The sequence below is a fragment of the Apodemus sylvaticus genome, chromosome 15 (genome assembly GCF_947179515.1).
Source record: "Apodemus sylvaticus chromosome 15, mApoSyl1.1, whole genome shotgun sequence".
NCBI lineage: Eukaryota > Metazoa > Chordata > Mammalia > Rodentia > Muridae > Apodemus > Apodemus sylvaticus.
In genome coordinates, this window is record NC_067486.1 from 61,260,026 (window position 1) to 61,286,175 (window position 26,150).

The 26,150-nt window shown below is 41.8% G+C and overlaps 1 protein-coding gene across 1 annotated transcript; it reads right to left on the bottom strand.

The window, feature by feature from the left end:
* Positions 1-5,928: 5,928 nt before the first annotated feature.
* Positions 5,929-24,546, bottom strand: Igsf11 (immunoglobulin superfamily member 11). The gene is made up of 6 exons (XM_052158483.1): positions 24,388-24,546; positions 23,310-23,517; positions 20,859-21,014; positions 9,137-9,259; positions 8,273-8,426; positions 5,929-6,950 (listed from the first exon to the last, which is right to left on the bottom strand). Exons 1-6 carry the CDS (start codon positions 24,424-24,426, stop codon positions 6,518-6,520), a joined length of 1,113 nt encoding a protein of 370 aa, XP_052014443.1. The 5' UTR covers positions 24,427-24,546; the 3' UTR covers positions 5,929-6,517.
* Positions 24,547-26,150: the final 1,604 nt, after the last annotated feature.

Below are 26,150 nucleotides of genomic sequence, written 5' to 3' on the forward strand. Positions count from 1 at the left end.
TGAAGAGTTTAGACATGATGAAAAAAAGAGCAGCACAATCCGTAAAAGGAAAAACATATGTACCAGTGAGATGGTTTAGTGGGTATGGTACTGGCCACCAGGCCGGATGACCTCAACTTGATTCTTGGGATCAACCTGAAAAACTGATTCCTACAAGTTGTCCTCTGACCTTCACAGGTAGAACATGCCATGTGTATGTGACACTGTGACACATGCTTGTGTACACACACACACACTTCCTTTAAAACATGTTGGGGAAGTCTGGTAACTTGGACATTATCTAACATGGTTTTTGACAGAGTCTTACACTGCTTACATCATTCCTCTGATTCTTGGCTAAGAGCAAGTAGGAAAGAAAGTGACAGCCACAGCCAGGCGGAGAACTCACAACCCTCATTCCTCAGACACTGGAGTAGCTGGCATTACAGGGCACAGGTACTGGACCCAACAGGACCCTATGATAATAGTTCTGTGGAAGAGTCTATGAAGAGAATTTAAAACTATGATCTACAAATTAGAGAAACTCTGCAAATATCAACAGCAAAAACAAACTGTATATACAGTAAATAGAGAGGTATTCAGAGCCAATAACAAAAAACAACACAAAGCAACCTGAAGATAAACAGAGTAGATCAAATTCCTTTCCAGCCAGTCCCACTTGAGAGCCTGCAGAGGTTGAGTTGTCACAGTCCCTGGAGCCCCATTGTCTAGCTCTGGCCTCACTACTCCATCCTGAAGAGCCTTGCAGGATCCCAAGAGCTTCCCATCCTCCACTGTCTGAAACTAAACAGAGAAATATTGAAACTAACAGAAGTTATGATTCAAATGGACCTAAAAGATATCTATGGAACATTTCTCCCAAACACAAAAGAATAAACCTTTCTCTCTGCACCTCGCAGAACCTTCTCCAAAACTGACCATATAACTGGCCACAAAGCAAGCCTCAACAGATACGAGAAGATTGAAATAAGCCCACACAGTCTATCAGATCACCATGGACTAAGGCTGGACTTCAGCCAAAGAAACAACAGACAGCCTACATAGTCATGGAAGCTGAACAACTCTGTACCCAATGATCGCTGGGTTAGGGAAGAAGTAAAGAAATTAAAGATTTTCTAGAATTCAATGAAAATGAGGGTACAGCATACCCAAACTTAGGGAACACTGTGAAAGTAGTGCTAAGAGAAAAGTTCAGAGCACTAAGTGCCTCCATAAAGAAATTAGAAAGTTCTCATATGAATTAATTAAAAGTACATCTGGAGGCTCTAAGGGGAAAAGGAGGAAGAGGAGGAGGAGGAGGAGGAGGAAGAGGAGCAGCAGCAGCAAACATACCCAGTAGGAAATAATCAAACACAGAGCTGAAATCAGTTAGAAACAAAGAGAACAATACCAAGAATCAATGAAACCAAGAGCTTGTTCTTTGAGAAAATCAAGATTGACAAACCCTAAGCCGAACTAAAAGGCAGAGACAGTACCCAAATTAACAAAATCAGAAATGAAAAGGGATACATAGCAGACATGGAGGAAATTCAAAGAATCATTAAGTCTTACTTCAAACGCCTATACTCGGAAAATCTAAATGAAATGAATGATTTTCTAGACAGATACCAATTACCAAAGCTAAATCAAGTTACTCTCAAAATTCTACCAGAGAACTCCCACACCTAATAAACACTTTCAGCAAACTGGCTGGATACAAAATTAACTCAAAGAAATCAGTAGCCCTTCTTTATACATATGATAAATGGGTAAAAAAAAAAAAAGGTTAGGGAGAATACATTCTTCACAAAAGCCACAAATGACATAAAATACCTTAGTGTGACTCTAACCAAGCAAATGAAAGACCTGTATGACAAGTGCTTCAAGTGAAGAAAGAAACTGAGAAAGATATCAGAGGCAAAATCTCCCATGTTCATAGACTGGAAGGATTAACATAGAGAAAATGGTTATCTTATTAAAAGCAATCTACAGATTCAATAGGATCCCCATCAAAATTCCAACACAATTCTTTACAGATCTTGAGAGAAATATTATACACACACACACACACACACACACACACACACACACACACACACACATATATATATATATATATATATATATATATTACACAGCTAAAACAACCCTGAAAAATAAAAGAATTTCTAGAGGTATCACTATCCTGACCTTAAGCTGTATTACAGAGCAATAGTAATAAAAACTGCATGGTATTGTTATAGAAACAGCCAGGTTGTTCTTCATGGGGGTTCCCCAACAACTGGAGTCAGAGCTATTCTTGAGCCTGTTGCTTGCCTGTCTGTGGATCCAACACCCCCAAATGAACCACCTTGGCTGGCCTCAAAAGAGAAGGGGAGGGTGGATTGAGGGGGAGAACTTGCATAAGGGGGTACTTGGAGGAGAGGGGAGATGATATTGGAATATAAAGTGATAAATAGATTAATATAAAAATAGACTACAGGAACAGTCATTTCCCTGAAGAAGATATAGGGATAACCAGAACATTAAAAATATATTCATATCAGGATCCTTAACCACTGGAATGTATAAATTAAAATTATAGAACCACTTTGAGATATCATGAAATACCTATGGCTAACACTAAAAGTGTCCATAATATTTAGACCTGCAAAGATGCAGAGAAATTGGATTGCAAAGAGATGTATAACTGCTTACTCTAGAAGAATATGCATGTATTCCTTTTTGAAAACCAAGCATGTGTTTGCCACACACAAGCCAGAAACTGCAAGGACATTTCCCTCAGAGAGAAAGCTTAGGTTCACATGAAAATCTGCACATAAATATGTGATGGCATTCATGATAGACAAAAGTGTCAACAACCCAAATGTCTTTCTCATCTTTCAATAGGTGATTAAGTGAACTGGAGTGTACTGACATCACAGAATGCTACTCATCAATACAATGAAACCAACTCTTCATATATACAACAGCATGGATGGTTCTCAAGTAAATGATCCTGAGAACCACCAATTCTTTTTTTGTTTGTTTGTTTTTTATTTTTTTTAGATTTTTTTATTCGATATATTTTTTATTTACATTTCAAATGATTTCCCTTTTCCTGGCTCCCCACTCCCCCGAAAGTCCCATAAGCCCTCTTCCCTCCCCATTCCCCCATCCACTCCTTCCCACTTCCCTGTTCTGGTATTGCCCTATACTGCTGCACTGAGCCTTTCCAGAACCAGGGGCCACTTCGCTGTTCTTCTTGGACATCATTTGATATGTGGGTTATGTCTTGGGTATTCCAAGTTTCTAGGCTAATATCTGCTTATCAGTGAGTGCATACCATGATTGATCTTTTGAGACTGGGTTACCTCACTTAGTATGATGTTCTCCAGATCCATCCATTTGTCTAAGAATTTCATGAATTCATTGTTTCTAACATTTCATCCTAAAACAAAGGAATATACCTTTTTCTCAGCACCTCATGATAACTTTCTCCAAAATCGACCATATAATTGGTCACAAGACAGACCTCAACAAATATAAGAAAATAGAAAGCACCAATTCTTAACAGTTGCACACTGCATTCCATCTATATGGCATTATCAACATGACAGAATGACAGAGATCCTAAGTAGTGTCGCCATTTTAATAACAGGGAGATGGCCACAACTATGAAAGAGCAGCCTATGAAATGTATCTCAGCTGTTCTGATGGTCAAATGAATCTGTACATGATAGAGTTGTATATAACTAGAGCCAGGCACAGTGGGGTATGCCAGTACCCCCAGCACTTGAGACTCAGACCACAAGTTCAAGACCAGCCTGAACTACCACAGTGTCTCACAGATTAAAAGTATATTAGTACAGATCCACAAATCAAAGCACAGGTTTTGAACTCCAAGTAAGACTAATGAAGTTATTAATGTTCACTTGTGATACACCATAGCTGCTCAAGATGTCTCTGGGTGAGAAATTAAGTTAAAGGAAATTGTGATCTCTATAATTTCTTATGTATCCGTGTAAATGCACTATTATCTCAATACAAAGATAGGAAAACAAAGTCTTGTATTTAAGAAAAATGTGTTTCAATATGTACTAGAAGTTACTATTCAATCGTTTGGCATTTTCAGCTCAGAAATCCTCAGTCATTTATTTATTGTGCGATGCTCACAGTACTCACTGTGGGGGGTGATGAGGGGCTCAGTAGCAAGAAAACCTGGATCTTATTTTCAGGAACTTTCAAATTAATCATATGGAAATAGGTGTTCAAAGGACTCATTACATACAAAGTCCTATTCGTGATGACTGTAATCCACTTAAAAGTCTAATACAGAAAACTCAAGTCATTTTGAAAGTAATATATGTCCATTAAGATGACTGTGTGTATGTATATATGTGTTTACAAAACTTTACAGAATAGACCAATGCATGTAACACCAAATAAATATTAAACTAAGTCGTGTATCTATTACTACTATAACAATTAATGACAGCATATTTTATATGAATAAACTTTTATTGAATTTTAGGTAATTAGAAAGAATAAAGAAATGCAAGATAAATGCTTTCTAAACAGCATCTAATAGTTTCTTCTTTTCTGTGACATGGTATCTTCACTTTTCCTTAAAAAGTATAGACATTCATTTATTTAAATTTTTTACAAAGTCTAGAACCAGCAAGTGGGGAGGGGGGAGGTAACACTACAGCAAATTCATCTTCTTATCAATATTGAAATGGTCACAATAGTGTCCCTCACAATAGTGTCCCTCGTGGAAAAATATGTGCAGCCAACGACGGCTTCCACTCACTCACTTAACTGAAGACAGGAGTTACTCCCTGGGATGACTGTGCCCACAGGACAGGGAACGGCCGCGGGAAGTGGAGCGGAAGAGGGACAAAACAATGTAAGAAAGGAGGGAGGGAGAGAAGTCCTCTGAGAGAGTTGTGGGCTCAGTAGTACAAATAATTTAAACAAATCTTGGAAGAAATCACCATGAGTTGCCCCAAAGCAAAGTGAGTAAGGCAAGAGAGTCACCAGGACGAGTACAGCCAGACAGACACAGTCACCAGGCAGACAGACACAGTCACCAGGACAAGTACAGCAGGACAGACACAGCGCGATACAGAGCAGAGAGTCTTGTGAATGAATCTTGTAAATTGCAAGGCCAGCCAAGCCAAGTAATTAGCCAAAAACAGGAGAGGCAGAGTCTTTTTACACTGGTATGCAATGCGTTCGGAGGAAAACCGCACAGCCAAATTTCCAGATGCTGAGCAGACCCCCAAGAGCACACAGGAAGGTCCCCCATTTGTCTAACCCTCATTATTCTTTTCCAAAAAAAAAATATTTTGAAAGAAACAAAACCAAAACAACTCTTGCCCTTTCTGTAATAACCTACTAAACTCTACTTGTCGAACAAGAGGCAATTATCTTCCTCGGTACAAAAGGCGTCAGGCACTGTCCTCATTAATGGTGGCCTGTGTGACAGCAAGGTTGCCATACACAAGCGTGCGTCTTTGGGGCCCTGCTGGCAATGCAAAGGCCCCTCCCCCTGGCTCCAACAGCTTCCCCCACTCAATCCCCTAAAACTCTTGTGTGGTGGGCCCTTTGCTGAGTCACTGAATACAATCACTGGACAAGGCATTAAGTTCTTGCTTTCCTAGTCCACTGTCTCTCGAGTATTTAAAAAAAATAGTTTTCTTTTAAAAAAATATTTTTTTTTCAGAAAATCACGAACAGTAATTGCCATGGACCTGTAAGAGATCCCAGAATGCAGCAGACAGGAATCTATAAGAGATCCCAGAGTGCAGCAGACAGGAGTCTGTAAGAGATCCCAGAGTGCAGCAGACAGGAATCTGTCAATATAGCAAAATCCCCAATAAGAAGTTCATGGTTCAGGAGGAACCATGGGTGTGTGGTGTGTGTGTGTGTGTGTGTGTGTGTGTGTGTGTGTGTGTGTGTAGGGTGTTCACAAGAAGTTTCCTTATTTTCCCCCATCTCTAGCCAGTGTTCTGAACAATTTTGCCTCTATGATAAAGTCAGCTCAGATGGAAGCATCCCTCGTGTCATCAAAGGGACTGGGGGAGGCAGCCCGGCCCACACCACGAGCTTGCTCCTGTTTTCTGTCCCCTAAGGACACCTATTTTTTAAAAATTCTGTAAATTCCACCTGGCACTTTAAGGGTCTGGAAAATAATTATTAAGTTAGGCAAGAATTAAAGAATGGGTCCAGCTGCACCGCGGTTTGGGTGATGCTACTCTGTTTCTAGCATCCTCCGTGGCATTACACATCTCTTGAGATGCAGCATGTTTTGTTTTAACTGAATCTCAGGACAGCTGTGGTTGGGAACAGTCTTCTCGAGTCTTCATGATGGAATAACCCCAGGCCACGTCCCACGCTCAGTGGCCAGGGGACAGCTTCACAGCCTTCTTCTTTGTGCTTTTTGCTAATGGAATCGTAACAAAAGTTTATCTTTCCAGCACTCACGAATCCCACGCTCCCCTTTGCCTGAAGGCAGTCCGTTTATTCTCTTCTGAACACAGCGTCCTCAGTCATCCTATACCAGGGACCCTGCCCGACTCTGGGCAGGCACCATGACAGGTACGGCACCGATGCGCTCCAGGGTCATTTGGCTTACGGTGTAGGAGTGTGTGTGTTGAGGCCAAGGCTTCCTGCTGACTGAACCATTGTTCCTGGGCATGACCTGGGGTGATGACCCTCTGTTGGCTGTAACTACCAGAGTCTTATGTGGACCCAAAACCACATGGTTCCCATTTGCATAGATTGAAGGGATAACAGGATTGCCAGAGAAGGACTGGCGTAAGTCACTGAAGTGGTTGAATGACTCTGTGTTTCGATGGGGTTTTGGATTGTTGTTCCAGTATCGACTGTTGTAGGTATTGGAAGAGGTCAATGTGTTATTTTCTGAGGAGGATATCTCTGTGTGGAATGCTTTGGCAGAAGAGCATTTAGGTGGCAGATCATCCTCTCTGAAATGAAACAAAGTTATTTATAATTTTATTTATACATATATATTTAAACATCTCTTTTAACTAGAAAAAGACAATTCACTGAATTTGTTGCCTTAAAACAGCCAGGAAAGCAAGCTAAGCATGCAGAGAAGTTAAAAAGTCATTCGTGGTGTCTAGGCTCTCTGTCTCTGTCTCTGTCTCTCTCTCCATATACATATAATTCTTTTCATGGTGTCTAGACTCAAGTAGGGCTTAGAGAACAACCATTGTGGTACGATGATAAGAGGGTAATGGATGGAGCAGAGGAGCAGGTAGCTGGGAGGAAGCACAGAGAAACAAGGGGGCCAAATCCTGAGAGGCTGGGTATGTTCTTCGGAAAAGACTCAAGTCATTAAAACATTTCAACAAGGATATGATGCGGCCAAGTCTGAGACTGGCTGGACCCTCAGATCCCATGAGCTATTTTTAAAAACCATCTTGACATTCCTTTCCTTAACATATTAGACTTCTTTTATAAACTGCCTGATAGTTTTTATGTCTTAGAATGTCCATTAAAGGATTAAGGGTTAGAAACTGATCTCCATTGAGGGGCATTTTGAGGGTGAAATATAACCAAGAACAGCATTGAGGGGCAGGGCCTGACTGGTGTTTAGGACTTGGTAAGGTTATTAGAGTAGAGCAACATTATTGAATGCCAGGTACTTAGTAAGAAGAGAAAGATCAGACAGATATATACATTCCCCGTCTCTCACCACATGATGTTATGTGCTGTCTTGAGATTCTGACAGGAAGCCATCAGTAGACAATGACCCCTTGACCTAACTCCTCCAGAAGCATCAACCAAAAGTATTTTCCCATAAAGTAGGATGCCTAGTTAGCCCATAAAGCACATGTTTTATGTTGGCCATTATAATTATTACAATGTTGAAAATGGCTAATACACTCCTTCCTACCAAGTCATGGTGTGGTGCCAAAGTAGGTACAGACTCTGGTATGACTGTGAGGTGACCTGCTTTGCTCCTGCATGTTCCCATCTATTACAATGGCCAACATAAAACATGTGCTTTATGGGCTGACTGCTCCGGGGTGACAGTCGCTATCTACGCTGCAGATGTGGAGGCGTAGGCGAGCTCTTCGTCCTACTTAAATTCATGAAGGATCTTTGCAAATAAATGCGAGTCCGACCATGGGGGAAAAGTGATATACAGATCAAGCAAATGGCATTTGGACACTTTCATCACCATGATGGGGGAGAATTATTAGACTGGCAAAGAAACCTTAACTCTAAAATGAATAGAAGTGCACCCTGACTCTGCAAGGTGGGGAATTGATAGACTAACCTGATCTCATTAGGAATTTCTTCCTCCTCCTCCTCCTCTTTATTTTTGCTTCTCCAGTAAAAGAACGCCCCTGAAATTAGCGCAAGGCAGATGACGACAAGAACAGCCCCGGTGCCAACAGCTCCGGCGATTACTCCGACGCTCCGGGGCTGGGCTGCAAAACATAGTTAGGGTAGACATAAACGGCAGACAGATGAATGGTACATGCCACACAACTCTAGTCGTACAAGTAGGTCTGCATGAGGTCACATGCCATCTGCATGAAGTTAGACCTTTATTAGCCTGACTTTCCCATGAGGCTTTCAACTGTTAAATGAGTAAACTGTCAACTCCCAACTCCCAAGGTCCCAGAAGAGCAGCAGCTGGAGGCTGGCAGGAGACACTGACAACTCAACATGCCTTAGCACCCCAAGAGAGCCTTGGATCTCAGATTCTCACATCCCAGTTGCGTGACTCCCTTCTACAAGCAGAATCAAAATAACCCAGAACCCCTACCAAAAAGGGAATGTCCTATATGGCTTGTTTATAACCAAATACCCACACAAGGAATACGTGGGGGGAACACGAGAGTATTAAGGGGGCTTAATGATGTCATGTGGGAATTTAATGTCATGTCCATAGCACCATGACACAAAGATTCCTTTGGTTCTGATTATCCTGAGAAGTCACTTTGTCACAATGATTAGCATATCAAGAAGGCTTAAGTAGTAAGATTTTTATAAAATATTTTCAACAATGATTAAAAGAATTTGTTTACTCTTCACACAGTCTCAAAACAATTATGTAGCACCCAGCATTCTATGACTTAACAAAAAAGCTCACACCCCTGCACCTTGAGTTGGCATTCTAATTCTGTGTACTTACGTGAGATAACCTGGAGGTCCAAGAGACAGGTGCTGGTCCCAATGGCGTTAGAAGCCACACACTGGTACAGACCGGAAGAGAGGGCACTGATATTCCGGATGGTGACTGTTCCCTGGACCTGGTCTGTCACAAAGACAATAATCAAGTGACAGCTTGATGGAATGAAGAAGGGAGACAGAAATCAGCACAAAGAAGACATCTCACACACACACACACACACACTGGAGAGTTGCCAATCTCCTTTTTTCCTGCTTTTTTGTGTAGAAAGAAAACCTGTTGGTTCACAAATGGTAAAGAAAATCATGATGGCATATTAAAGACACAGAAATATTAAGGATTGTCCTAAATAAGGACAATCTTGAAACTTAAGCTGCAGACTAGCTAATCACAGCCAAACGTTAGTAGTCCTCCCTGACTAGGGAGGTTATAGTTTGTTCTCGAGAGTCTGTGATCAGAAGCACCACGTTCTATTTCTAGGGAAATGTAATAACATGAAGATCAAGCTAGAGCCTACGTGGTTCACTTTATGCACGGAAGGACATGAATCAAATCTGTGCTCCGGTTCTGAGTATCACAGATTAGAAGGGGAGAGAGTCTGAAGAGGAGACGCCTCGGAGCACATCGCCATCTCACAGAATTTCCCACGTATATGGAGCATCCTTGAGCCAAAGTCGTCTACTGAAGGCACCCCGGGCCACACAGAAATGGTCCTATATTAACGGCCCCATTGTGCCCTTCACCATCTAGGAGAAGCTCAAGGTCTTGATGTGAAGCAGCAGTGGGTGTGGCACGGAAAAAGCCCGAGTAGCCGGTGAACGTTGCTCTCCACATAGGAGGTTTTGTTGTGTGTTTCATTTTCAAAGCCACCACATTGCCATATTGATGAATGCCCTAACTGGTAAAGCTTAGGCAACTGCACACTACCAACCCGGTTTAGTCATTTACTCATATGAAGTTTAAGTGACTTATCACGATGACAAAAATATCCCAAGCACTGGGTAAAATTTTCTATGTAGCTCTTTTTTCCAATGACTTTTTGAGATATTTTTTATTATTAGCCCACTGAACAAATAAAGACACTGAAGTTTTAGATAGCTGGCTAATAGGAGAACACAGCTGGTTGCTGAAACCGCAGCTGTATGAATGGAATCTAATGTCTATGCTCTGGGCTTCACTGCCTCCCTTTAGCTGGAAAGAAACCACATCTGTCATCAAAACCATCTAAAACAGAGCAAACCCAGAAGGCAGTGGGAAAGATTCCTAAGGCACACATGGAACGTACCAGAAACAAAGTCCAGGAATACCTGAGCCTATACTGGGAACTGCCACCACCCTGGCATGACTTTTATATGGGACTAAGATTTAGTTCTGCTGGTGGTTTTCATCTTTAACTACATCAAAGCCAGAAGCAGGGAGCCTAGCTCTATCAGTTCCTTCATTTACTACACCAATACTATGGAAACCCTGTCTCTGTGATGGGTAATCCACAGAGCAGGGCCAGGATGATGAGGGCAGACATTAATGAAGCAAGGAGGTCAGGAGGCTCTGTATGTAGGTTAAATGCCAGCCAGAGCCGCAGACCTCAGTTTGAGTTGCGAACAGTGCACAAGGGATAGAAAGAATCTAATGAGGACCCGGAAATTGATTAGAATAGAGGAAAGGAGGGAGCCGGAGCCACAGGTTCCCATACATCAATGCTATCAAGTTGTCTAAGCCTTCAAACACAATACAATGAATGCGATGTGTTCACGAATGACGAAATTGACAAATATGTACTTGAAATAATATCAATATCATAGGCCAGAAAAAGGAGAGAGAGTTGGTGTTTTCTCTTTTCTATGGGGGTACTTAGAAGGTTAAATCCATATTACATGGTTATCTTACATATCTATGACAAGATAGTAACTTTGAGTGGATTGAATGTAACGAAATCAATATACTTAATGGTTTCTTGATTTTCATACATTATTTCCTTTTCTATATGTGTGTGTGTTGAGTATATATTTTGTGTGTATATGTACATATATGTGTGAGAGAGAGAGAGAGCTTTAAGTAAACCTGACTTAATCTTCATAACATATTTAGGTTCTGTGTCCCCTGCTTTCCAAAACTAAGAAATCTCAGAGTAGCCTTGACATCACATGTACACAAGTTACAGTAGTCTATCCAATCAGATCTGTCTGGGTACAAAGATCATAATCCTCATAGGTACACCTGCTTGCCAGTAAGATTCTTAAAGCTACCTCATTACACAGGGTGCTGCTGTACCAGGAAGCATTTACAAACCCCAAAATATCACCAAGGAACCATTTCCAACATAATTGCATTAGGGTCTCCTTACAAACTCAAATTCGGGCTTACTCACCTCCAACCCTCAGAACGATTTGGTGAATCAGCCCCAAACCCTCATTGGGACAAGATTTTATAGGAAAATGGACAGGTAGAGGGAAATCCAGCCTGTCAAGCACCTAACAGAACAACTACTGTAAGCCAACAGGTGGGTGCCCTAAATGAGACCATGAACAGTCATAAACGGTCTGAAAGCACATCTCAAACACTCAGACGAATCTTTGATTGATTGTTGCTAGGAAGCAGCTAGGGATAACTCTGGGGTGTGGGCCGAGGACAAGCCGTGGGTCCTTCCTGATACTTGGGTGCAGCATGGGTTCAGCTATAGGTTCTCAGGCTTTTTTTTTTCCTCTCAAGATGGGAGTCTGGTTCCAAGATGGAGTAGGTTTGGCTTCTCAGCTTCTGTGCACAACTCAAACCGTGCAAAGCGGCAGCACTGTTGGTATAACAAAGCAGCCATCTGCAGAACCCCTCCTTCAACACATCCCAAAGTTTCTAGGCAACAAAAGCCCAACCTCCCAGGCAACCAACCCTACAAGCCCCCCTGCACTGCTACTGCTTTTCTTCCATTTCCCCCTTAAGGTCCAAAAATTCTAAAAACTCAGTCAGTTCACATCAAACCAGTAATTTTGTTGACATTTCCAGAGACGACTGGGGGAATTTTAAACAGCTGCTCTAAGCAGAGCTTGGCACTTGCAAAGCAGGCAACTGGAAGGAGGGCTGCTTTAAAGAATTACTTTTAAAAGGTGAGCCCACTGATTCTTTGTCCCCAGATGCAGGCACCGTAAGCATTTACTGTTAAAAACAAACAAGCAAACAAACACCCATGGTTCAGCTAGTGAGGCAGGATACCTGGTATAGCTTACGCAGCAGATGACAGAGGAGACAGCATTGTTGATAAGGAGGGTTACGAAGAAAGGAATCAGGCAAAGCTGAGCTACCAGCAACCCCTCATCAGACACCACTCTGAGGCAAAACAAAAACAAAAACCAACCAAACAAATAAACAAAACCCTACACATCACAGCCTGAAACCAGCCAAGCCTGTGTTAGGACAGGAATAATTTACTGAAATGAAAGATGATGGTAGCAGTCCCTTTGGTTTTCCTTCTTCCAAATAGGGGTCTGAAGTTGGGGGGACAGGCCCTTCATAACCAGAGAAACAAGTATATCTGATTACTCCCAGTTCTGAATGTTCCCGATTCCAGAGCCTACATCTGGCTGTGTCAAGAGTGCAGCAGCTGAGAGCGTGTGTTTGGGAGTCAGTCAGACTTGGAGTGAAGTTTGCTCAGCTTCCTACTATCCGTGTGGACCTGAGGGTGCTATCTGCTTAAGGCTGTGTGCTTCAGCTCCTCACCTGTAACCGTGAACCAGGAGCTAGAAACACTCTTGGACGGGTGAGAACAGAATGAGGCACTGCGCGTTCATGTGACTACAATGCTGTCTGGTGATACATCTACACAGGAATTTCTTGGGAAGATACACACACACACACACACACACACACACACATATATACATATATACACATATATATATATATACACACATATATACATATATACACATATACATACATACACACACACACAGTGTGTGTGTGTGTGTGTGTGTGTGTGTGTGTGTGTGTGTGTTTCTTTTAATCCTAAGGAAACTTAAGAAAAAAATTCTAGCATCTTTTTGGTTTTTCAAGACAGGGTTTCTCTGTGTAGCCCTGACTGTCCTGGAACTGACGCTGTAGACCAGGCTGGCCTTGAACTCAGAAATTCGCCTGCCTCTGCCTCCCAAGTGCTGGGACTAAAGGCGTGTGCCACCAGTGGCTAAACTCTAGTATCTTAAATTCTGAGTAGATGTCAATATTTGGGATTTTGCAAGAGTAATAAGTGCCTAACATCATAAATTCCTTCATAACTTACACATCTTAAGGAACAAATGATCACAATAACTGAATAATTTCTTATATAAAAGTAGGAGAAGCTCTGTTTAAAAAGATAATGGTGAATTGTGGTTTAATGTTGTTTAAACCAATGAGTAGTAAAATTGTATACACACACGATCTCACCTTGAAACAGGTATCTGATGGTAAACTTAAAACCAAAGGGAAAATTCACACGAAATTAGTGCCAAACTTAAATCTGGCACTTTATCTTCGGAACATAAAGGAACCACAACATAAATGTGGGGCTGCAGATGCAGTGCTGTGCAGAGGACCTGAGTTAGGCTCCCACCACACATGTCAGGAGCTCATGGCTACCTGTGACTCCAGGTCCGGGGAATCCAACTCCACATTGTGGCTTCGAGGGGCATCTGCACTCGAATACACAGAACCACAGACATCCGTGCAGATATAAGATGCAATCTTAAGGTGAAAGATATTATAAATATTTAATATTTTAATGTCAACTCTTAAAGAGAAAATTTGAATGCTATGTAATGATCTGCATACTACTCAGTAGGTTTGGTCTTTGCTCAACAGACATAGAAATAAATTAATTACCTATCATTTTTGTGTTGGTGTTGGCTGAGTTAAGATGCTGAAGATTTTATGTGCATTAATCTTGAGCGCTGACCTTCCTCATTCCATCTCCACCGCCTCACCTGCTTCAAGCCTTCTCCACTCATCAAAGCCTCCTCTTTATGACCCGGCAGCACAATCACCCTGACTACTAACACGTCTTCTAAAATGTATGTCTTGCTTTCTCTTCTGGCTACACATCACTGGATACTTGAATGTCAGAGAGAACAGCCAGGCTCCTCAAGTGTTCCATAAAGCTTTCCACATTCTGTCTGGGATGTTTTAAGTTATAACCTCTAGCATGTATTTTTTTTAAAGAAGTTTTAATGGTGGATACATGGTGCTTGTTTCTTTTTACCAGATTGTTTCTACTAAGAATAGCATGTCAAGGTGAGGAAATGGTTGTGGTTCCTTTATTGAAAATTTTTCTTCTTCCACGAATGTCAGACAAGGTGAGGGAATAGTTATGGTTCCTTTATTGAAAATATATTTTTTAAAGTACTAATATGGAGAGAGAAGACAGCCTTGCCTTTTTCCAGCCTTGCCAATTCCTTTTTTTAGTGGAATTGCTGTGACTTTCTGTCCATTTAAGTTGATGGAGGCAATGATCTTTCTGTAAACTGCCTTTATTATACTGAGGTATGTTCCTTGTATCCTTAATGTCTCCAGGATTTTTATCATGAAAGAGTGTTGGATTTTGTCAAAGGTCTTCTCTGCATCTAAGGAGATGATCCTGTGGGGGTATTTTTTAACCTTCAGTTTGTTTATATGGTGGATTACATTTTCAATTTACATGTGTTAAACAATTCCTGCTTCTCTGGGATGAAACCTACTTGATATGATAGATGATCTCTTTGATGTATTCTTAGATTCAGTTTACAAGTATTTTATTGAGATTTTTTCCATCTATGTTTACATAGGAAATTGTCTGTTTCCTCCAAGATAGAACACGTTCCTTCCCTGCAGGGAACCTCTTTAAGCAGGAAGACAAACAACAGCTTCAGGAAGACCCTGAAACTCACCAGGCTCAGAGTCTCTCTTAAAGGGAAGAAACCTGGACCACCTGCCTGGAAGAAGCAGAAACCAGCTGAGCTGCCTGGAAGAGGATTCGACAAACTGAGGCACCTAGAAAGGACACTGTCCAACCTGTTGAGCTGCCTGCAGCCTGTGCAGGGAGCTCCAAGTTCCTAGGTTTGTGAGCTGTCACCCACGCTGGACTGACGCTTGGCAATGCCACTTTCTTTCGAGTCATTTCTGCTCCTGTAAGTAACCCCTCACCCATATTCCTGTAAGTAACCCCAATAAACCAACTGATGCATCAAGTTGGACTTCAACAATATCCTTTGGTCTGCCGTGGGATCGCTAACGAGGTAGGTAAGTGTGTATTTTGTCTCCCCAGGAAAAGTTTTGACACACAACAGTCTGTAATTTTTTTTTTTTTTTTGTAGCGTCTTCATGTAGTTTGATACCAGGACTAACTTTGGCCTTGTAAAATGAACTGCACAGTGATCTGTTTCTATTTTATGGAATAGTGTGCAGAGTACTGGCATTAACTTTCGATAGTCTGGTAGAATTCTGCACTACAACCATCTGGCCCCGGGATTTTGGGGAAGGGAAAGTTTTAATGACTGCTTCTATTGCACTGGGGGTTATTGGTCTGTTTTATTGTGTGATTATGGTTTAACTTTGGTTGTGGTATGTACTGAGAAAATAACACTTTTTAAAAAAAGATTTTCCAAATCAGTAGACTCCGAGTTATGATTTCTGGATTTCCTTGGTATATGCTACTGATGACTTTTTTTCATTTCTGATTTTGTCCACTTAGATTTCTCCCTTGTAATACGATGGCATTAGACCACAGTGATTAAGACTGCCCCCTGTTTCAGCTCTGGGATTTCCAGCAAAGCTTTGCACAGAGGTTTCAAGAAAGCTGAAGAGATCATTATACCCCTCCCCCATGCTCAGTTAGAAATGAATGGGACCTTCCAAGGTGTTCCTAGAAATACATGCACAATTCAGCTTTGGAAACTGTTAACTACTGCTAAATAAAATTATGTTTCATTTTCCAAAGAAAGGAATATCAGCAAATAATTATCATTATTTACCCTATTTTTTTAAAAAAAGGTATTTTAAGGTTCTCTAGGTTTTAGATTTATGAGGGTTTTTCTCCCTCTTTGAGCGTTAGACCCAAGGGAAGCAGTACTCACTGTATCCCACAGATTTTTCTTGCTGAGTTCAAGTTTTACAAGGGGCTGGAGAGAGGGTTCAGTAGTTAAGAGCATTGATTGCTCTTCCAGAGGTTCTGAGTTCAATTTCCAGTCAACCACATGGTGGCTCACAACCACAGCAATACGATCTGATGCCTTCTTCTGGTGTGTCTGAGGACAGTGAAGATGTACTCACATACATAAAATAAATAAAACATTAAAAAAAACCCCATAAAACCAAAAGGTTAGAGAGATGGCTCAGCTGTTAAGAACACTGACTGCTCTTCCAAAGGTCCTGAGAGTTCAATTCTCAGCAACCACATGATGGCTCACAACCATCTGTAATAGGATCCAATGACCTCTTCTGGTGTGTCTGAAGACAGCAACGGTGTACTTACATACATGAAATAAATAAAACAAAAACAAAAACGCCTCTTCAAGTTTTACCGAGCCACCATGTTTACCGAAACCTTAACTACCAAGAGGCCGAATGGTTGGTTTTGAGAATAGGTGTCCTTCCTGAAATCAGTCACCCTGTGCAATGTGAGATGCATCCTTCTCCATGTGTAACATGCTATTCAAGTGATTTTTCTGGCTGTATAGTAGATATGATTATTTAAAACATCTATGCTAGATGCTACTGCAGGCCAACTGAGTCAATATTTGGAAGACGCCATGGGATTGACATGCAGTAAAGGCTTCTATGCACAGTAAGATATAGACTGCTCTGTTAGAATATGTACTAGGAATTACAGTGTCCCACATATATAAATATATTTATAGATATAATTCCAAGATGTCTTACATTGGATTTCAAAGTCTGCCAGGCAGGCTCAGCTTGTGGCGTGTGCTCAGAAATAGCTATTAATGTTGCCCAACACAAAATCATAAAATTACTACCCAAAAATCATCCTAAGATTATTTTTTCCTATATGAACTTTGACAATATCATGTCACAAAAGTCAAAAGGCTGGGCATGCCAGGCAGAGCAGCATAAAGATATATTTTTAAGGAAACCTCTCATGATTTAACAGAAATTACAAAACTGTCTCCTAAAATACGCTGGGCCAAAAATAAAGTCATAATTTCAAAGCAGTTTTGACATCTAGTAATAGGAGATTAAAAACTACCCCCAAAAGGAATCTTGAAAAATAAATTTTTTATGATATGGAAAATGACCATCTTTCATTCAAGAACCAGGTTTTTAAAATGATATTGGCAGAAAACCAAAGGAATAAGCACATTAACATGCAGGTAGCAGGTGGGTGGTAGTTAAGCACTATGCGCAGTCTTAGCAGGGTCTACCTTGTGATGGGTATTATAGACATGTTAAATTGCTCTTCTCTGTTTTTACCAGGAAGGATCACACTATTTACTCCCTTGATCTACATTCTGATTATTAAAGTTTATTGATCTGCTATATTTCTATACTACTTAGGCTTTATGATTAGGAATAACAAACTCAGAAGCAGAGAATCGAATGATGGTTGCCAAGGAGCTGGGGAAGTGGGAAGATGTTGACTAAAGGGAACAAAACTTCAGTTAAGCTAAGTGGATGTACTCTACATGTTCTGGAGATTTGAGACACAATATGGTGACCTGACAGCATCACTGCTATATATACCCAAGACTCACTAAAAGTAGAGCGTAAGTGTTCTCACTGGCTTGCCCACCACAGCACAGAAAACAGTCACAGCTCTGTGAGGTATTGATACCCATCAGCCTGACTGTGGTCACAACATCACAAAGTCCACATGCACCGAAAGTGGATACTATAAACATTTGAAAGTTTTACTCATAAATCATGACTTGATAAAGTTGACAGGCATCGAGATGTATAATGCCCAAGACAGCATTATGACTAAGAAGTATTCCACATAAGTAGTCAATCTGTGAATTATGCCTTACATTCTCTGGTGTTAACGTACCTTTGCGTTTCTAGAGGATAGTTCTGTGGCTTTCAAGAGTTGCTCCATTCACAGTGTTGATACAACAGTAACAGGCTCACGGGGAGAGTGGACAATGGTTTTTTGTTTTATTTTTTCTTCTATCGTGTGGTCACTTTTAATGTCCAAATATCAAGTAATCTCATAAAATGAATTGGGCAGGTTCTCCCAGTTTTTGCTCTTTGAAAACAGTGTGGGGGATCAGAACTATGGGGTTAGCTGATAAGTCTGCAGACTCCCCTAGGAAAGTTGGGCTTATGTATATGTTTGTTTGGTGTAGTTATTTTTACTGATCTAGTTTATTTCATGATAGAGGTTTACTCCAGTTTCCAGTATGTGTCATATTGTTTAATGTCTATTTCATCCAGCTGTATATATTGAGGCATAAATTTGTTCACAGTGTTCTTTATATTGAAGACAAGTAAAGGATGGGAGTTCCTGAGTCAGAAGTGGTTTAGCATCCTGAATCCAGGACTGATGTGACTGTGGGGTCTTTGTCTTTATGTATAAAGTTATACAGTCCAAGTTCCTAGAGTATGGTTGGATAATGATGAAACAATAGCATCTGTGAAATGTTTACAGCAGTATCTGCCATGTATAAGGACTTCTTAGATATCACCCTTTATGCTACCATTATAATACTATGAACTTTAAAGGTCTACATCCCTTTACATTCCCAGTACTGTTTGCAAACCTTTCTTCTTTAATCTGCCATAGTAAAGACTCTTATTTCATTTATCCTCTCATTCACTGTTTGAACGTTAGAATCCATCCCTCCATTTATCAAATAGCTTTTGACCACCAAGACCTGTCCTAGGTGCTGGAGACACATCAGCAGACAGGCCAGATACCCAACTCTCCTAGGACGTCCTAGCTGCTGAGTGTCTCAAATGAGACACAACTATAGTAATTCCAATATATTGTTCTCTTATTGGCCAGACTAGTAAGATGCCTTCCTTTGTACCAAATATTACTTCCTCAGAAAATGCATCAAGGAGTTCAAATTTTAAAATGCTATAATATAACCAGCAATGCAAATTGTCTAGAAAAACATTTTTTAAATTGTTTGGGGTTTATGTGCTAAGATTTACTTTGGAAGATAAACATCAAGAGTTGAAACTGACGAAAAACCATGGCACATTTAATTAGAACAAATGAGGTTGTGTGAAATAATTCTGATAATTTATCCAAAGACTGAATTACAAAGAACATTATTTTCAACACTGGCTTCGAAGCTCACCCCTGAAATACCAAAGAATCCTCAAATTGCAAATATAGAATCACCGAGAACAGGGAAATACAGAAAGCCCTCTCCTTTATCCAGTGCTCCCCCAACAGGATATGGATAAAACCCACATAACTTCAATAACATTTCGGAGGTTCCAGAAGATACTGTCAACCCCTTCATCTTACAGAGGTCTGGAGGGGTAAACTACCATAGACACAGTTGCTGGCAAAGCTGGACTTCGATCGTTTTCAGCATTTCAACACGAGCTATTTTAAGCATGCCACTTGCAATAGTGAGATTAGCAAGTCAGTCCACAAGGAAGCTATTTATCCCACGGTGTAGCTGAAGCATTCTGCAGTGAACGGGCAGCGGGGGACCATGGTACTGCGGCAGTCACTTCAAAAGGGACCCAAGTGCTGGTAAGCTGAAAGCAAGGTTTCAAGGATAATGAATTGGGGGCTTTGTGAGTTAAAAGGAGACAGGACAGTCACCAGCTTCTTCTGTATTTGTTGGGAGTTCACTTGTGGGCTTTCTAGAGGTCCGTAGTCCTGGGTCTTAGCTACAGCCGACATCACCCAGCGGCCAGGGCTTCCTGTCCTGTGGCAGGCACGGGACACAGGACATCAGCATTAACCGAGGCACAGCCAAGGCCGTCTGGGGCCTTCCCATTAAGTGCTCGCTCCCGATAAGGAGCTGTCAATCTACCCCAAGAATGAGTGAAGGCAAATAGTCTACGTTAAAGAGAACACAGCACTTGAGATGCTGATTTGTATTTTCTTGAAAAGCAAGAATTTACACAGGTCTTTAACTTCAGCTCACCCTATTTTGTAACATCTGAGGGTTTTGTTGTTGTTGTTATTGTTGTTTGTTTGTTTGTTTGTTTGTTTTTTGAGACAGGGTTTCTCTGTATCTCTGGCTGGCCTCGAACTCAGAAATCCGCCTGCCTCTGCCTCCCAAGTGTTGGGATTAAAGGCATGCGCCACCACCGTCTGGCCACATCTGAGATTTTTTTAAAGATACTTTCTTTACCATGAAATCCAAATGAATGGAACTGCATACCCAGCAGCACCCAGGGCCTGCATGGCTCCCTAGCTGGTGTGACCTTAGGTCGTGGGTCCCTAGCCTCATCTTTTTCATCATCTTCCACTAAGTAGACCAGAGGCCGAAACAGGAGAATTAATCCTCTTATGTGTGTGCACATCTCTCTGACACTAAAATGGGCAGAAAGTGGGTACGCAGAGGTGTCGGGGACTAGCATTAACTCAAAGAAGTTCCTGGAATGCTATTTCAAAGCTCCACTTAGGAAATAAAATTTTCATGCTACCTGATACGCTTTTGAAAGTAAAATATGGAAGAGAAAGAAAATGTCATATTCACCTTAGAGTTGAAAGCACTCTATTCTCCGCAGTTACAAACCATTAAAGTTCATTACTTTTCCTCAAGTACTAAGCAGACATGTCCCACGGCGCGATACGTACCCTGAGTGGCTGTTGGAGGTAGCTTGAGAGTGTTATCTAACTTCTCCCAAAGGTACGTGGGCCGCGGGATGCCTTCCTCCGAACTACACAGAAGGATGACGTCACTGCCGATGTCCTGGGATCCTTGGATTTGGCAGTGTGGAGCAGAAGGGGGGACTGTCGTGGAAGAATGGGTAACAAAAGTTCACTTTTACTGTGAGCCAATGGGACAGGAATGCTCGACCCTGGGGAACAGCAGGCAATGACCGTAGATCACCTGGGAGGGACAGTGCCTCACTGAAGAAGCCAGAGAACGCTAGAGCACACACCCAGGATGGGGGTGGACACCCAGGACGGGGGTGGGGGTGGGGTGGGGGGATGGGGGTGGAGTGGGGGGGTGGACTGGAGGCCTGCAAGTGCCATAAGCAGAGAAAAAAAATCTACAAAAGGAGCCACAGCCTTTGGTTACATTTAAAGGTAAATTAGAGCCTTGGTTTGAATGTTCCCTCTGAAGAAGGATTCTTAAGAGCCTTCGTGTTAACACATCACCTTTAAAGATACTGCTTAAAAGAGACATTCAACCCCATTTCACAAGCAGAAATTGTGAGTCCACCAACTGTCCTCTAACAAAACCCATTTTAGTGAGGTGCACTGGTATTTTACAGAGAGCAGACAGGCCCACTTTATAGCAAATTCAGCTTTCTAGGGCAACAACTTTACTGGAGGCTCAAGTTAGAGAAAGCTAACAATAAAGCAGGGGATAGTTCAAATCCTAAACATTCTATACTCATTAAAGATTGACAAGGACATACGCGACAAGAATAGGAAAATCACCAAAGCAAGGCCAAAGTGGAGAAGCACATTGGGAGGGAACTCATAAACAGAACCCAGGGCAGGGCGCGCCATGCCTCTGAGTCTGACATCACTGGAGTTTAAGTGCGTGTGATGATGTTCTTAATCCTCAAGCCTCCTCAGTAGATGAGTTTGCGCCTTCAGAAACACACGAATCCAGCAGTGCAAACTGAGTTGGAGATATACACAGCAACCAGGCAGTGAGCGAGTGGGAGAGGAGAGTTGAACAACCAGAGGGCACAGGAGTCAGGGGTCAGGGAAGGTAGCTCACCAGGGGAAGGCTGGCCTAGCATGCTTCAGGCCCAAAGACACAAAGGAAGGGAGGGGTGCAAGTATCTGATCAAAGATCTCTTTGTTGTCAGGGGGTAAGCTAGCCTCCTGGACTAGTTCCATTGATAATATCACTATGCTACTGGGAAGCAAAATCTGAAATAATTATTCTGAGGTGACACTAACTATAAAATAAAAGGGTTTTGTCTCTCACCCTCCACACACTCACTTTTTTAAAGCTTGGATAATGTGGGAAGCCAGTTGCTCAACTATCAGATATAAACATCAGAATAGCATCTATTTCTATTAATACTCCATACTGTACTCGGCATACGTACAACTCTATACAGCTTTAATGTAATGAATTCTGTTTTCAGAAGATAAATCTCTAACCTATTCCTTGGCTTTCTGAATTGTTGGAGGTGTGGGAGAACAACAGGGCACCAAGGATTAAAAGCACAGTCTCCCCTAAAGAGGAAAACCATTAGAAACTCCCAACATCAAGATCTTCAAACAACTCAATGGGAAGACCGAGATGCAGGTGAGGCAGGGGCTAGACAGCTCTGGAGGTAGATACTGGAACCTGAGCAGGAGAGGAAGGGCCTTCTCTGAGTGTTTCCTCTTTTGCCCAAATGCTCTCAATCCACCCTTTGTACCAAAAGCATCTATTTGGCAGCCACTTCTACACAGAGTCCACCTGAGAGACATGAACTGAGACACCAAACAGCTGCAATAGACATACTTTAGTGTCTGCAGAGTCTACCCACATTGTATGATAAAAAACGGGTGCTAAGCAAGATCCGAACTTTAACCTAAACTTTGCTCATTCGTGGTATTAAAGGACAAGGCCCCAAATAGATCCGATCTCATTTGAAGTGATAATCTGTTTTACTGTACAAACAAGGATGTCCTTAAGAGTACACAGGAGTAAAGTTAAAATATGTCAAAGCCACAGGTGCAAGCTGAGAACTATGGTGACCCCACTTCCTGTCACAAATGTAGTCTTTACCTCACACAGAATGATAGCTTTACTTTTTGCTCACAACAAACTATTCACAACTGAGTTTTATCACAGCAGACACTTCTGCCCTACAGGCCCCCAAATAATTTTTAATCATTTAATCCACTGTCAGAAAACAGCCCTCAAATAGTAAATTTTAAGAGTGTTTGGAGATGCAAGATTGGCAAGAGTGTGCAGGAAGCATTGAGAAGTTGAGGAGCACTAGCTGTGAGAAAGCAAGCCAGGAAGGAACTCGGGCCAGGGAGGGAGTGCGGAATGAAGTGAACATACCTTAGAGGAGATGTGAGGGTGGAGCGAGCGCAAGGTAGCAGGACTTGCCTGCCACTTACCTAACACCGTGAGGCCAGTGACCCCAATGTTTCTGCCCCCTCTGTCTGGAAGGTTATTCACCAAGCACTGGTAGGTGCCCGTATCTGACAGCTGGGTGTTATTGATGAAGATGGAGACATTGGTAGCAGGCATGGTGCCTGTAAATCCTACCCTCCCGTGGAAGCGGAGGGCGCCATCAAACATTTGTCCACCCTGATAGAGAATGACCTGAGAAAGCAAACAATATATCAGTACACCAGGGTAGCCCCTCCTTGGCACATAACACAGTAGACAGAACCAAATAACCCATAACAAAGGATGGAATTTTTGATTTCTCAGGGTTGTCAACAACCGTCTTGTGAGGGACCATCTGTGAGCATCTAGGACTCTAAATTCACACACACGAAGTTAGAATATTTTATTTTCCTTCCTTAGTTTATCAGAAAATGTCTTTAATGCTACCAGACTATTAGCACATAAATATTTCTGCTGCTGAAGATGTTAATTGTGAGATGGAATTCAAAGGGCACTGTTCTTCTCTATTGATCAGGCCACAGAATGACAGATCACTCACCGGCTGAATGGCACCACCATGACAGGGAGAGCTTTGCAGGCCACGCCCACTGTGCCTGCCAATTGCTATTTATCAGACTTAACTATTCTTGGGGGAAGACTCGGCCTATACTACAGCAGAAGGCCTCCCTGTGGGACGAAAATGAGGGTCTTCCTGTGCATGTGTGGAAAACCTTAGTCAGTTCTTTTTAAAAAAATATTTTAAGCCCCATCACTGAAGGTTAAAATGATGGCATTTAACAGAAGATCTCAAAAGTTTAGTCTACTGCAAAAGTTCCGTGGTTTGGAGACATACACTGTATCCATGTATGCAATTTTCAAATAATAGATTTAAAAAATTAACAAATTTTAAAGATTTAAAAATTTAACAAATTTGTATACCTTATCATATTTAGTAATAATGCAGTGGGGGGAGGGCACACTGACCCTGTCACCTTACACTAAGAATCAAACGCATCCCCATGATGCTGCCCCGCCCTATCTCTTCTGCTGGGATCCATGGTTTTGGAGGCAGTGCAGAAGTACCTGTTCGGGCTGGTTGGCATTGGAGAGGGGAATGACCATCCAAATGACATTGAGGTTCAGGAGGGCAGCGCTGGTGGAAAAGGCGCAGGGCAGGACTGCTGTCTGGCCGCGGGCCACCTGGACACTGCCTGGGCTCTCGGACACTTCCAGGGACGCCGCGACACCTGGGGAGGGAGGAACAATTTGGTCCGTGCTTGTCCTGTCTGCAGCAGTTTGAGCATCACAATGTCACATTACAGCCGACCTGCATCTCTGAATGCACGCACGCACGCACGGATGGCCTAACCAGAGAACCCGCCAATCACTGAGCCAAAGGAAGAAAAGGGGCTGGTCCCCTCACATCTTAAAAAGTAAATTTAAAATGTTAGGGGCCATATATTCTCTTTTATTAGGCAATAACCAGGTATTTGGAAAAATTCAATATTCTATGTCAGAGTTTGAGCAGAAGTTGATAAATCTTGACAAAAGACACAATCACCATGATATGAACTGAATTTTTTAAAGCATCATTACAGTAGCACACCACAAAACTTAGTGCTTATCTGGAAATGTAACAACACATATAAAACATGATTGAGAGAAGTAATGAGATCAAATAAATGGGAAGATACACTGTGTTCTTGAGCTGGTAGATTCAATGTTAATAAAAGGTCAATTAATTCTCCCCAAACTGATAAAATTCAGAACACACACACAACCAAAATACCACCAGGCTTTTTAAGTAGTAGATGAGATGGAAAGGAATTAATTTTAACACATATGAAAAGAATCAAAAGAAATAAAAAAAAACAATTGAAATATGTCGTTAATGACTGGAGAAATGGCTCAGCAGTTCAAAGCACTGGCTGCTCTTGCAGAAGACCCAGGATTGACTCCTAGCTCCCACATGGCATCTCATAACCTCTGCTAACTACAGTTCCAAGAGGTCCAACACTGTTCTGGTCTCTGCAGGCACTGAACACACATACTGCCAATACATACATGCTCAAAGCCACACATAAAACACCAATGAAAGAAGAAATCAGATAGAAGACATGGGAAGATATACAGGGTTCATACATGTAAGCAACACACTCATCTGCATAAAACAAAAACAAAGTTTTCAAATGATGTTCATCCTATCTGGTTTCTAAGCAGAGCTGTAACAATCAGGGCAGCTTGGAGCTAGTATGAGAAGTGTCCTATAAACAAATAGCACAGGCCTGGGGGCCCCTGGTATTCATGGCCAGACACTTCTCAACGAGGTGTAAGCAAAAGCAAAGAACAGCAGGTTCTTCCCCCGTCCCCCACCAAACCCCACCAAATGGTTCTGGAATAATATGGCAATGATATATAAATCAGAGGGACCTCGACAGAATTTGAACCCACGCCTCTACAAAGAAGTGTAGGAGAAAATGTCAAGTGACTTTGGTCTAATTAGTAAGCTCCTACAAGTATCACTAATGCTGTGAATCCTGAAGGAGAGCAATATAGTAAAAACAGCTCGTTAAGTTTAAAGATCTCGGGGTTGGCGAGAGGACTCCGCGGCCAAAGCACGCATGCTGCTGCTTTTGAAGACCTAGACTGGGCTCAGTACCCGTATGTGTACAAGCTGGTCACGATGGCCTCTAACTCCAGTGCCAGGCATCCAGCACCCCCTTCTGTTCTCTTCTGGCACCTGTGCTCATGTGTGCGTAGATACACACACACACATGCACACATACAGTTTATAATAATTAAATCTAAAAATATTAAAAAATCTTTTTGCTACTAACAATTTAAGA

Excerpts from the sequence above, each read along its gene's own strand:
- Igsf11 (XM_052158483.1), bottom strand. The coding sequence starts at position 24,426 with ATGGTCATTCCCCTCTCCAATGCCAACCAGCCCGAACAG. Across the intron at positions 8,427-9,136 it reads GGACCTCCAGGTTATCTCAC|CCCAGCCCCGGAGCGTCGGA; the intron begins GTAAGTACACAG and ends TATGTTTTGCAG. Across the intron at positions 6,951-8,272 it reads GAAATTCCTAATGAGATCAG|AGAGGATGATCTGCCACCTA; the intron begins GTTAGTCTATCA and ends GTTTCATTTCAG.